The 12,535-nt window shown below is 39.0% G+C and overlaps 1 protein-coding gene and 1 long non-coding RNA gene across 4 annotated transcripts in view; one reads left to right on the top strand and one right to left on the bottom strand.

Moving 5' to 3' along the window:
- The first annotated feature begins 887 nt into the window (after positions 1-887).
- Positions 888-3,298, top strand: LOC147127750 (uncharacterized). The gene is made up of 3 exons (XR_015084191.1): positions 888-1,593; positions 2,341-2,463; positions 2,623-3,298. It is a non-coding gene; the product is annotated as an uncharacterized LOC147127750 (long non-coding RNA).
- Positions 3,299-5,372: 2,074 nt separating this feature from the next.
- Positions 5,373-12,535, bottom strand: part of LOC147127749 (uncharacterized) — a 31,213-nt gene continuing 24,050 nt past the window's right edge. For 2 of the 3 annotated variants that reach the window (XM_086020362.1, XM_086020363.1), the window contains one exon: positions 5,373-7,705. In XM_086020362.1, coding sequence (XP_085876488.1) covers positions 6,594-7,705 — 1,112 coding nt within the window. In that variant the 3' untranslated portion in view covers positions 5,373-6,593. Of the gene's footprint in view, positions 7,706-11,957; positions 12,453-12,535 lie in introns of those variants that run through there. The other variant, XM_086020361.1, reaches the window with a different exon arrangement.

The raw sequence follows: 12,535 nt of genomic DNA, 5'->3' as shown, positions 1-12,535 counted from the left end.
TGTTCTACTTATAGGAGCCATCTCCTATAGTATGGCGAGACATTTTGTTTCAAAATATATACATGATTTACACATGCTTTTTAAATGTGTGTTTGCATTTATCATGACTTATCATTGTAGATATTCACTTATACTTGTGAATTCTTGAATGCGTGGTTGCGGATTGGCGGGAACGCGAAATTATTTTTGAGACAAACATCATGCAGTTTTTAAAGCTACTGTATGTATACAGGAAGTGAGCACGTGTTAGCGCCACATCCGGTTACATGCGCGCGACTGAAGGTGCAGACAATTTCATTCATACCACAATTACGTAAGCGTAATGGCAAATACCGCGTACAAAAATGCTTCTCGCCTATATGTAATGTGAAATACTGTGTACAAAAGCACGTTTTGTGAGTTCAAAAATGTGTTTCGCATGTACATAACTAACACACATGCAGAAGATTGTTTTGACTCATTGTTTTCTCTCTGCTGCTCTACTGCTCGCTGATTCACACTTGCAATACAGGTGTTATTATTGTGTTACAATTCTTAACCAATCAGGAGTCTGGTTGATCCTGCTAGTATGCTTGGCTAAAATATTAAAGCCATGAAGTTTTAAGTCCACACAGCCAGTAAACTAAACTTTGTAACCTTCCGAGTCGATCGCAAGTACTCAGTTGCATCTGCCCGTGTTGAAAAAGCACTCCTGGTCCACTCATTTTGTCATCCAATTTAGATGTGAGTTCACTAGTTGTACAGAAACAGAATATAACTGAAACTGCTGCCGCTGCGGCTCTGTCATCTTGGCTGTGTAAACAAATGCACGCGGGGATTAGTCACGTGATGTCGGGAGCTCTATAACAGGAATTTCCTTTACATCACAGGATTGACTGAAAATTATTGGCTTGAGGGATAAATCTGCGGATGCAGGGCCATTGCTACCCCTTTGAGTCCCCTAAACTGAAAAGTGCTCCCACCTCAATCCGATATAACAAATATTCATGGCCTGAAAATATCTGTGCGCGTGTGTGGGGGTTGCGGCTGACATCAAAGTGGATATATACAGTTACAGTTACCTGTTAAAAAACTGTAGTTAGTAATGTAATCCAAGTGCCATAATACTGAAGTAATATAACTTGACTATATTTAGTTACGTTTGGATTACCGTATTATCCGGACTATAAAACACACCAATTTTTTACCAGCACACAGTGAAAAAGTTGGCCGCATTTGCTAAACTAAAAAAAATCAACATGGGTGTCCGTTTTATCAACAAAATTGTGACATGTAGCTTCTGCTTTATTTATTCATGTTTAGTGCTTAAACGTGTTTCAACCATGTAGTTTTAACCTGACAGGCAAAAGTCTTAAAACGGCATGATTGCTTTATGCCAACACAACCCAATTGTCTTAAATAGGAAACCCATATGCAATACCGCTCCAGAGCAATAGGTGGCAGTAACGTACGAGATACCATCTTCATCAGCTAAGATTGCGTGCTTTCGTGCAGTTACATTACAGAAAGTTGTGAGACTCATATTTGTCTCACGCAATTTGAAGCTCCGTGCATTCATCTTATTTAAACCAGCTACGGGGGAGAAACATATCAGTCAGTAAATTCATTTTCACTTTTTATTCTCTGTGATGTTTATTTTTGTTTTCTTAATTATTTTAGATGTATGACCACCAATTTTAGCTTTAGTGTGTTGTTGCCTTTTGGTTAAGCCTAAACTGCTCACAAATGTTAAACACGGCGCGTGATATAGACCAGTGGGAGTACTGTACACTTATTGGTACGTTGGTAAATTAATAATTGAACGACAATTTTTTGTTCACATGTCTGTTAAATTCACAAGACTTGATCAGGGTGTTTGGCGAGAAAGGTGGCACTCAAGGAAGAAATATTAGGAGCATCTTGGTTCCCGTATCTCCAGTATGTTAATGGAAAAATAGCCTGTCAAACCTATATATCTTTAAAAAAAAAAGGTTAACATTTAAAAAGAAGAAATTTGATTACAACAAAATCCATCTCTGATAGATTGCAGATTCAATTAATTAAATTACAGATTTGCACAAATCTAAAATTTGAAAAGTTTGGATTTAGTCTTTAAGTCATTCACTCCCAGACATTTTCAGACCCTATTTTACTCTAACTTTTGAAAAAATAATATAAATACGTTCCTGTGATTGGATGGCTGGACTGAAAAGACAAGTAAATGTCTCAATGGCAGTGAATGAGTTTAAATAATGTGAGACATTAGAGTGATTTACCAATACTTATGTATGTGTTGTGATACCTACGCTCCTCATGATTTAAAATGTGTTTTTTTAGATTTTTTTCATTTGTTTATTTTAGTTGTTGTGGCATACTGACTGACACTGCTCAGACCAACGTTGTTGATGTCAGAAGAGAGTGTATCCTCAACACCCTGTGCATGTACCTCAAGGAGACAAGCTGGTGAAAGAATACATGTTATGGGTATAGAATTATATTTTTTATCCTATGGCATTTGTCATTCACTAAAAATTGTGCACTTCAAATATAGTATTTAACTTTGAAATGTCAATGAATAATCTGTCACAGTAGTTATGTTCATATTTATTTAAAGAGATGAGTCATGAATGTTTTTGTTCTTAGTGGGTGCAGCTGTCGAAAGCAACCATGCTGAAATTAAGGAGATGATCTTTGGAATTTATGCCATTCGAAAAGATGGGGCAGAGTCAGAGATGATGTGGTTATCATCATAGATGCTGTCAATGTTCTGGATGAACTGGGGAATGTCCCATTTGCTGTTTGATGCTGTTCGCTCTGGTCTGCGCACAACATTGAGGCTCTGCAGAAGATCTGGAGCTTGGTAGAAAAAGACTCCCAAGAAAAGCTCAAACATTGAAAACCACGCTTTTACGCAAGTCATCCTGTGTAGACCTAAATTGAAGCAAGTTTTATCAAGAAAACCTTATATGTAGTAGCTTTTTCGTATCACTGAGAACCTGACAGGGTTTCAAAAATGGCACAATTTTGAGGATATTATGTTTAAAACAGCTAAAGGACTTTGAACTAAAATGCTCACAAGAATAATGTAAACTTAACCAAGTATTTTCAAGGAAAGGTGATCCATATATATGCAGTCATGTTTAGTTGTTCAAATGCTGCTCATTGCTGCTTTCCACATTCTCCTTATAAGATTAGTCATCATGGAGAACCTGACAGGACTACCAAAATGGCTCAATTCTGAGTTATATTTTTGTTTGTTTTATGAACCATGTAAATGAATGTTGGATGTAAACTAAGATTTCGCACAAAAAAAGCACTTTTTTTTAATGGAGTCGAGAGGCTTATTTTTTGTTTGCCTTTTCTGTGCAATAAAGTTCTATTAAAACTCAAGTCTGTGTATTTACATCTAAATTTTGATTCACAGTATTTTTTGTTGACTTGTTTTGTTAAGTCAGCATTAGTGTTATTTTACCATTTAAAAATGTAGCTGTACCAACTCTGTCAAAATAAGATACTATTCTTAAGAATAAGATAGATATTATTCCATCCATCCATTATCTATTCCGCTTATCCCCACAAGGGTCGCGGGGAGTGCTGGAGCCTATCCCAGCTGTTTTCGGCAGTAGGCGGGGGACACCCTGAATTGGTTGCCAGCCAATCGCAGATCCGTACTATTGTTATAGAAGTTAATTACAGGTATATTGTATTGGAATACTAAATAATTATTTTACATTTAGCATCTGTATATTGTATTATTTAAACCTTCAAGATTTTGTAAAATGTTTTATCTAATTATGTTTTCTTTTTTTCAGTATAAAATTGAAGAGAATATTTAACACTTGTTCAAGCCATTCCTTACAGAAGGACTTAACCTGATGGGCATTAAAAAAAAATACACAGCGTGGTAGAAAGATCAATATTGATCAATTTAAAGGGCTAAAACGTCCATCCATTATCTATACCGCTTATCCTCACAAGGGTCGCGGGACTATCCCAGCTGTCTTCGGGCAGTAGGCGGGGGACACCCTGAATTGGTTGCCAGCCAATCGCAGGGCACACAGAGACAAACAAACGTTCACACTCACACCTAGGGGCAATTTAGAGTGTCCAATTAACCCACCAAGCATGTTTTTGGAATGTGGGAGGAAACCAGAGTACTCGGAGAAAACCCACGCAGGCACGGGGAGAACATGCAAACCCCACACAGGGAGGCCAGGGCCGGGATCGATATATATACATACATCCACAGAGCTGGGCAGTCCGTCCCTGGGCCGGACCGGTCGGACTCTCCGGCCCAGCCGGATGCCCATTTTTGGGGCGGGCGGCTGACAAATTGAAAAAAATGGCTGGACTAAGCATGGCCGGGAGTCTATATTAGTCCGGTCCACTAATCGGCCCTCATGCGTGTGACGTGCTCGCGAGGCGGCAAAATTTCATCTCAGTCTACTTAGTGAAAGGCTTCTTTCTACTCCCGCGTCGGCGCAGCGACAACCGATGTTATCTGGATTGTGGTATTGCCCCCCCCAGCACCCGCCGCCCCCTCTTGTAATGGTATGCCCCAGTTGCAGGTAGGAGGCGCGGGTTACGTGATGTGAAAATAAGGAAATACAAACACACTTGAACGCACGTTGGTGTCTCACGTCTCTTCTTATACAAACTGCCACATTCATTCACATGACTGATGCATTGTGCTGTTGGTGACAGGTCTGCAATACATGCCACGCACACATGAGGATTTGTTGCTGCTCTGATCGGTCCATTATATCGCATTTTGCGATGACAGTTTCCCACACGTAGAGGATGCTCCACGCAGCTCGTTGCTGCTGCAAAGGAACTAGTCTAGCAGCGTTGTGTGTCGAAAGAATTTACTCACCCACGTTCCCCCTTAGCCGCCACCTTCCAGATCGTTTTTGCAATAAAATTAAATGCATTGTCAAATTGTAAATTAGCCAGCTAATGATCTTTAAAAAGCCTCTGCCGTTATAGCATTTCTCCCGCGGCGACGTCAATCATGGATGATTTTTTTTTTTTTTTTTTGGTCGGAGGGCGGAATGGGGCGGGGCCGACAATGTTTATGAATATGGCCGGGGGTCACGGCCGGAAGGGTACCCAGGTCAAGGGTGGAGGGTCGCAGCCGGACGGGCACAAAAATGGTCAAGTGCCCAGCTCTGTATATACATATACATTCACATATATACACACACACACACACACACACCCACCCACCCACCCACCCACGCCCACGCACGCACGCACGCACGCACGCGCACGCACGCACGCACGCACACACACACACACACACACACACACACACACACACACACACACACACACACACACACACACACACAGTACGATTAAAAAAAATTGACAAGCAAACAACTTAGAAGAACAAAAATATATGAAAAAAATAGAAATATAAAAGGAACTCGGGTTACACTGAATAGCTTCAACAAACCTCCAAAGTCAACATAAACAGCCTATTTCATTGATAATAAAAAGTTTCATTATTTGTATTAAATGCAGAATTGTATGTACACTTTCCAACCTTCCTATCAAAAGTCAAAATTTCTTCACAGTCCATGTAATAAATCAAGAAGTTACTTCATATGGAAATCACAAAAACATTGTACATAGCGCATACATTGCTTAAAAACAGACCAACAGTGGTTTTGGTAAAAACAGTGGTTAAAAACACCGGATTTTAGTAGATACAGAGACGAGGACCAAATTTAAAAAAAAGATATTACATTGAATAAAACAATGCAGATTTTGTCAATAATTATCACGTTAAATACTACAACCTTGCATGAGAAGCAGGGTCACATGCATGCGATAAAGTTGGCATTAGTGAGTACATCTCGGCAGCCCGGCTTTTATTTACGTTGCCTCCAACCTCCAACGCCTGCGGTGGCTGCCAGACCAGACAACAATGCACGCAGGACCTGTTATCTCGTCCGGGATGTTGAAAGTGAAATCAAAAGTCGCTCGAACTCTGCACTTTGTACTGTAATCCAATGTCGATTAAATGCACACGATTACAGTATTTGGCAGCGAAGTTAAAATTACAGTCTAAAAGGAAATGCACTGCTCGTGCGTCACCACACACTGCCGTTATGAAGTCTAAAGCCCTTTCCTTGGAGGCGGGGCAACAACCAACTCCCGCCATGCAAGCTCCTATTACACCAGGTGAAACCATCTATACACATTTGTGATATTACCATGTAATTTGTGTACATGACAATAGTTTCTGATGATTGCGTAATCGTTCGAGAGAAAAACGGGATTCTTGTGTTTTTTTGTTGAGTTGACTACAGTGATTGCAAAACAAGTCAGCGTGTTGCTTGCTGGAAATCAACAAAATTAACCGCAATGTGCATAGAGGTATGATAAGATGAAACTATACAATGTGAAGAAACGAATGAAGAGGAATACTTTCCCTGGGAGACCGAAATGTATATTAGCGCAAATTGTGCATGGTTGGTATTTAAGCACCGCTGAAGCTCATGTGAAATGTAGTCGACTTCAGGCGAAACACTACCGCCTTTGTCCATATGGTGCCGCCATAATCAACGGAAACTTAAAACTTAATCGAGTGTCTCTCACATTTTCATTTAAGGCTTCTTGATTGTACCAGCACACTTGTGTCTCTTGACAGAACCCCTCCATGCAAAGCGATGGCCACAAACTGAGCAGGCAAAAGGTTTCTCACCAGTGTGGGTTCTTGTGTGATTTAATAAAGTTTCCTTCCGAGCGAACCTTTGGCCACAATCTGAACAGGCAAAAGGTTTCTCACCAGTGTGGGTTCTGATGTGACTTAGTAAGTTTCCCTTCCGAGAGAATATTTCGCCACAAAGTGAGCATGCAAAAGGTTTCTCACCAGTGTGGGTTCTTGTGTGACATAATAAATTTCCCTTACGAGAGAATATTTTGCCACAAACTGAGCATGCAAAAGGTTTCTCACCAGTGTGGGTTCTGGTGTGAATTATTAAATTTACCTTCTTAGAGAATATTTTGCCACAAACTGAGCATGCAAAAGGTTTCACACCAGTGTGTGTTCTTGTGTGTATTTTTATGCTTTCATGAAAAGAGAATCTTTGGCCACAATCTGAGCAGGTAAAGGGTTTCTCGCCAGCTTGGGTTCTTTGGTGTTTTGCTAAAGTTGACTTTTCTGAGACGCTTATGCCACAAACTGTGCAGGAAAAAAGTGTCTCTTCAGAGTGTAGACTCATGTGTTCAAAACGTCCCTTGAAAGCATAAGTTTTCCCACACTTAGAACATTTCCAGCATTTGTTGTCATTGCTACATGTCATACCACCTTCTTCATCATCATCATCATCACCATTCGATGACATCTCATCACTATCAGATAGTGGAGGTCGGCGGCCGTTTCTTTGTGATCCTACCCAGTGGTCCCCATCACCTTCTGTTGGCACGTATTGACATGAGCTGCTGCTTGGAGGCTCTGCCCCTCTGCCCGCCTCACTTTGACCTTCATCTTTACTCTTCAAAGATACACGAGTCGATGGCAACTTGCAGATATCCTGGTCCTCTTCCTCGTCTTTGATGTAGGGGGGCTCTTCTCCCTCCTCTTTTATGCAGGGGTGCTCTCGCTCCTCCTCTTTTTTAACATAAGGGGACTGCTGCTCCTCTTCCACTTTAAATTGGAGGACCTCTTCGTCCTCGTCTTCGTCTTTAATGTGAGGACGAACACATTCACTGATGTCTGCAAGACACGAGAAGACAAACACACATGGTATTATTATATTTCATATCAGTGTTTCCCACAGATTTGACATCAACTTGGGTGGGTGAGTAAAAATTGTCACCACAATGTGAACGTTACATGCGGTATCTACGGCCGCGACCCGTTTTTTTTTTGTTTTTTTGGGAGTTCATATATATATATATATATATATATATATATATATATATATTTCTATTTTTATTTGCTTAACATCTGGAAAACTACGTGTGTGTTTATATGTGTGTTTTTTTTTGTTTTTTGTGATTGGTCGTTGTGAGCAGTTGTGATGTCATTTTCAGTCAACAGAAGACAAAATGTCCGCCCCCAGAGATGGCTAAAAATGAGTGCATTTTGCTGCTTAACTTATATTCCACAAACGCAAAATTAATCAGAATGCCGTGTTTCAACGAGTGGGCCTGCATTCTTGAAAAAAATATGCTTTGGTCGACTTCCGCTTTAAGGAAGTGTTCATAACTTTACCCGTGTTGTTGACATCATTTGGGCTTGCTAGGTTAAGAGACCTATTGTATTGTTTGTTTTGTTATTATTAGTTTATTATGATATTTGTTTTGTTTTCATATACTATTGCATTCATTTGTCATTTGCTGAGCTGTGTGTGCATGCTATACATATATTACAAGAGAAATACGAATGTTGGTCAATAGTTTAGATAGATTTTTTTGTTATGAGAACAATTTTGTTTTGGTAAGTTTAAAATTTTGTGGAAAAGTACAATAAATACAATGTTGGGAGCAAAAAATATAAAGTCAGTAACAGAAAAATCAACAGTGCCCGCCCCTCACTCCACAAGTACAAATCCCCCTTTGCAGCATATTTCATGAGATATTTAGCACAAAACTCACGTGTGTCCACACAACAACACTACAATTAAAGCTGCAGTTGTGCAAGGGGTATATCCCGGGCATCTTTTATTTGCCCATTGTCAGGTTCATCAATTAGACATTTCATAACACAACACCATTGAAGAGGAAGACTCTCAGTTCCTTGTTACCAGGTCATGAGGAGAGCGGAGAGATCACACCATTTCTGCTTCCCACTGTCCTCGTGAGGAGAACGCCCCATACGTTCTAACCTTATCTCTCCGTAACCTCTCTTTATTAACTTTCAGGAGTCCCTGGTTACATGGGTGTTTCCAACCTAAGGGGCAGGGAACTTATGCAAGCCATTGGAAACACTTGGACTTGTTTCTCTGTGTGTGTATGTGAGTGAAAGATTACTGTCCATGTGTCATAATTAGGCCAAAGCATTACATTGCAAAAACATTCAGTAACATCCACAACCTTCTAAACCTTATCAGATGGTGTCAACAAGTCTGCTATTGATAGATATGAAGGCAGAAGCAATTTCTTCATTGCGAGCACATACAAGAGCGGAAGCAATATTCTTCATTGCAGGCAAATATCACATCGTTCTTATATTTAGTTTACAATACACATATATATTATAAACTAAATCACTCAAACATATGTTCATTTAGCCTAATCAGCAAATGTGTGATAACTATTTTATAATTATTTCTTCACCCACACAAATGCAAACTACATTTTTCTATTTTTATTTGCTTAACATCTGGAAAACTACCTATCGTTTGTGTTTCACTTTCAGTTATGTGCTACTTTGTGTTGGTGGATCACAAAATCTAAATAAAAACATTTGAATTTGAGCTGAAAGGTGGCAAAACGTGAAAAAGTTGTAGTGGTATGAATACTGGTTCAAGGCACTGTATGGAACAACATAAGACTTCACCCAACCACTATCTTTTTGTCCAAACTATTGCCAGTACTGTATTTCACAAATCCTTCCAGTGTTTGTAAAACTTATGAGCAGAAATGTAAATACCCATTCTAAGACATCAAGCGACAGTTAATTTAAAAAAAAAGAAAAAAGTTTAGAAATTTACTTTTCTGGTGGCAGATAATTTTGGCGAAATTAAGTGATATAGTCTTCATTTGATTGCTTTTTGTCTTGTTTTATGAAACAGTTTTTTTCATATTTCTACTTTTTGGGATTATTAATTGGCTATTAAAAAAAAAGGATTTATTACTGTCTGCGGTGCAAAATATGTACAGAAATTGGATCAAGCCGCACGTGATTTTGATGTTAATAATGTCATATTCATACACTGCTCTGATTAAAGTCTCCCCATTAAAAGTAAAAACGGGAATGTTGTAAAAGTGCTTGTCAATACGCCACGTGGGACCCCAGCACAATGGGAGTCGCACATAAGCAGAAGGTCAACGTCTTTGATCGCTAACTACGGCAACGACACCTGGTCAAAATAAGTACTTAATGCCAAAACGATCTGCTGTGCACATTCGTGAAAAGATTAAATGTATGAGAAACGTACACATACAATCTACGTACCTTCACGTCACATATATTTTCATTATGTTTAAAAATGAAGTTCTATTAAAAAAAGTACACGTAAGAAATCTGAGTCAGGATTAGGACAAAATACTCAACTCGACTAAAAGTAGGGAAACACATTTTAAGATGTTCAATGATATCTATCCTTGTAATGATTTTCTGAGTTAGAGCAAACTAACTGTGCTTTTTTTAAAGTAATAAAATCGAATAATAATTACATAAAATGTATTCTGAGTACCCGGCACGATCTGAGTGTGCATGCGCAGCGGGTCGGCCATGTTTGTTCGCTAGCCTATGGAAACAACATTGGGACAAAAAAGATTGGTGCCGCCTCTGCAATATATAGCAGGGGTAGGGAACTCAGGTTCCTCGAGGGCCATATCCTGCCTGCTTTGGATGTCTCCCTATTACAACACACCTGACTCAAATGATCAGGATCGTTTCAGACTTCGACCGAACATGCTGAACATGATCATTTGAATCAGTTGTGTTGTAGTAGGGAGAGATTGAAAATCAGGCAGGATATGGCTCTTGAGAAACCGGGGTTTCCTACTCCTGAAATATAGTATATGAAAGACACATGCAATACTTTCACATAGTCTTGCTCCAATAGAAAAGTGTTTTACTTTTATTATCCATGCAACTATCCACAGTGGGCTATCTATCTAGCTATGGTATATATTTTCTTTCATGTTTTTTACATATATTTTTTTTATTAATCAATATGGTTCATATTTCAACAAAACACTTCTCAGTGAAGCATGACAAATACAAACACCAACATTTGGGTGTATGTAATATGTACAATAAAAATATGACCTAATGTCTCTATATATCATCAATACAAATAAAAACCACAGTTAATTTGCTCTAAAATTTGTCTCAGAAAATCATTACAAGGATGGATGTATATCTTTTTATTTTTGTCAATCAAAACTAGCAACCAATCATTTTTTTCCATAGAAAAGAATTACACAGAATTAAAAAAATGGAGCACACAAGCAACATCCTCAAACTGTGCATTCTAACAAGAGAGACCCCGAGAGCATAGCTAACCATTATAATGTCTAATGTCTCTGCAAATGAATTGTGATTTTTGTAACGATGAAACAGAGACCTCAGGTCATGTTTTTTATGATTGCACTTACACCAACATGTTAGTTGTTTGCTCGGTTTTGTATTTTTCATGCTTCAGTCACAGTGTTTTGTCAAATTGTGCCAGCTAGTGATTAATAAAATATATGTATACAGTATATGGAGCTGGAACGACAAGCATATAAAAAGATATATGATAGATAGATAGATGGATAGATAGATACTGTGGTTGTTGCACGGAAATATATATATATATATACAAATAAAATAAACCACTTCAAGAGCAAAACATGGCCGACCTGCTGCGCATGCGCGCTGACATCATGTCGTGGACTCCGATTTTATTATATTACAAAAAAACACACACACACACCAAGTTTGCTCTGAAGTTTGTCCCAGAAAATCATTACAAGGATAGATATCATTCAACATGGATAGATATAATTTAACATTTTAAAATGGTGTTCCTCTACTTTTTGTAATACAGTATGGGTAGATTTGGGAATTTCGTTCTAATTCCAACTCTTAATTTCTTTATCGGATGCTTTTAATAGAACTTTTTAAGATGCTTAAAATATATTAGACGTTTCTTACTGTATACTTTATCTTTTTACAAACGCGCACCGCAGATTGTGTAGACATTACAAACATACAGTACTGTATTTGGACCGCGTGGTTGCTCTAGATAGCCGACCTTCTGTGGAAGCACGACTCTAAACAATCGAGTTAGAACTTTAAGTGAACAAACCTGCTCTGCATGAGCCAACAGGAGACTTCCCGAAAACGGCGTCGTTGTCCTCTTTTGCTCCGCAAAGTTCCTCCTCGTACCCTGTTGTCTTTCTTCCGCACATTTTCACACAGCAATCACAAGAATCGATGCTCACACTCTATCTCTGCTGAGCGATGTGTTGATTACAAACGCGTCTTTTTGTTAGTGGCAAGCAAAGCTAAGGTAAGCTAAAATAAGCTAAGCCATGCTAAACTAAAGCGAGAAGCACCAACGCGCATCGAGACTACTTAAAGCGAGGACGAAGATTTTACATAATATATTTAAGTAAACAAAAGTAGCGATGGGCGTCTGCGTTGAATCTTTTGAGTAAATCTTGATAGAAAATCAGGAAGATACAGTGAAGCCTGTGCTCTGGTAAAAGTCAATCGGCAGCGGAAAAAAATTACGGCAAGTCCACTAGAACAAACTGTGCCACACCGAGTGAAGCGTCCTTCCCAGCATCCTGAAAGTATGTGACCTAACCTTGATGGTCACTTTTTCCCCCCCTTGAATTTCTTCAGTACACTTTTTCATGGACTCCGTCGAGCGTACCCGAC

The sequence above is a fragment of the Filicampus tigris genome, chromosome 21 (assembly GCF_054856515.1).
Source record: "Filicampus tigris isolate MCC_2025a chromosome 21, RoL_Ftig_1.0, whole genome shotgun sequence".
NCBI classification, from domain to species: domain Eukaryota; kingdom Metazoa; phylum Chordata; class Actinopteri; order Syngnathiformes; family Syngnathidae; genus Filicampus; species Filicampus tigris.
Note: the sequence above shows the minus strand (reverse complement) of the source record. Positions and strands in the feature narration are given on the sequence as shown.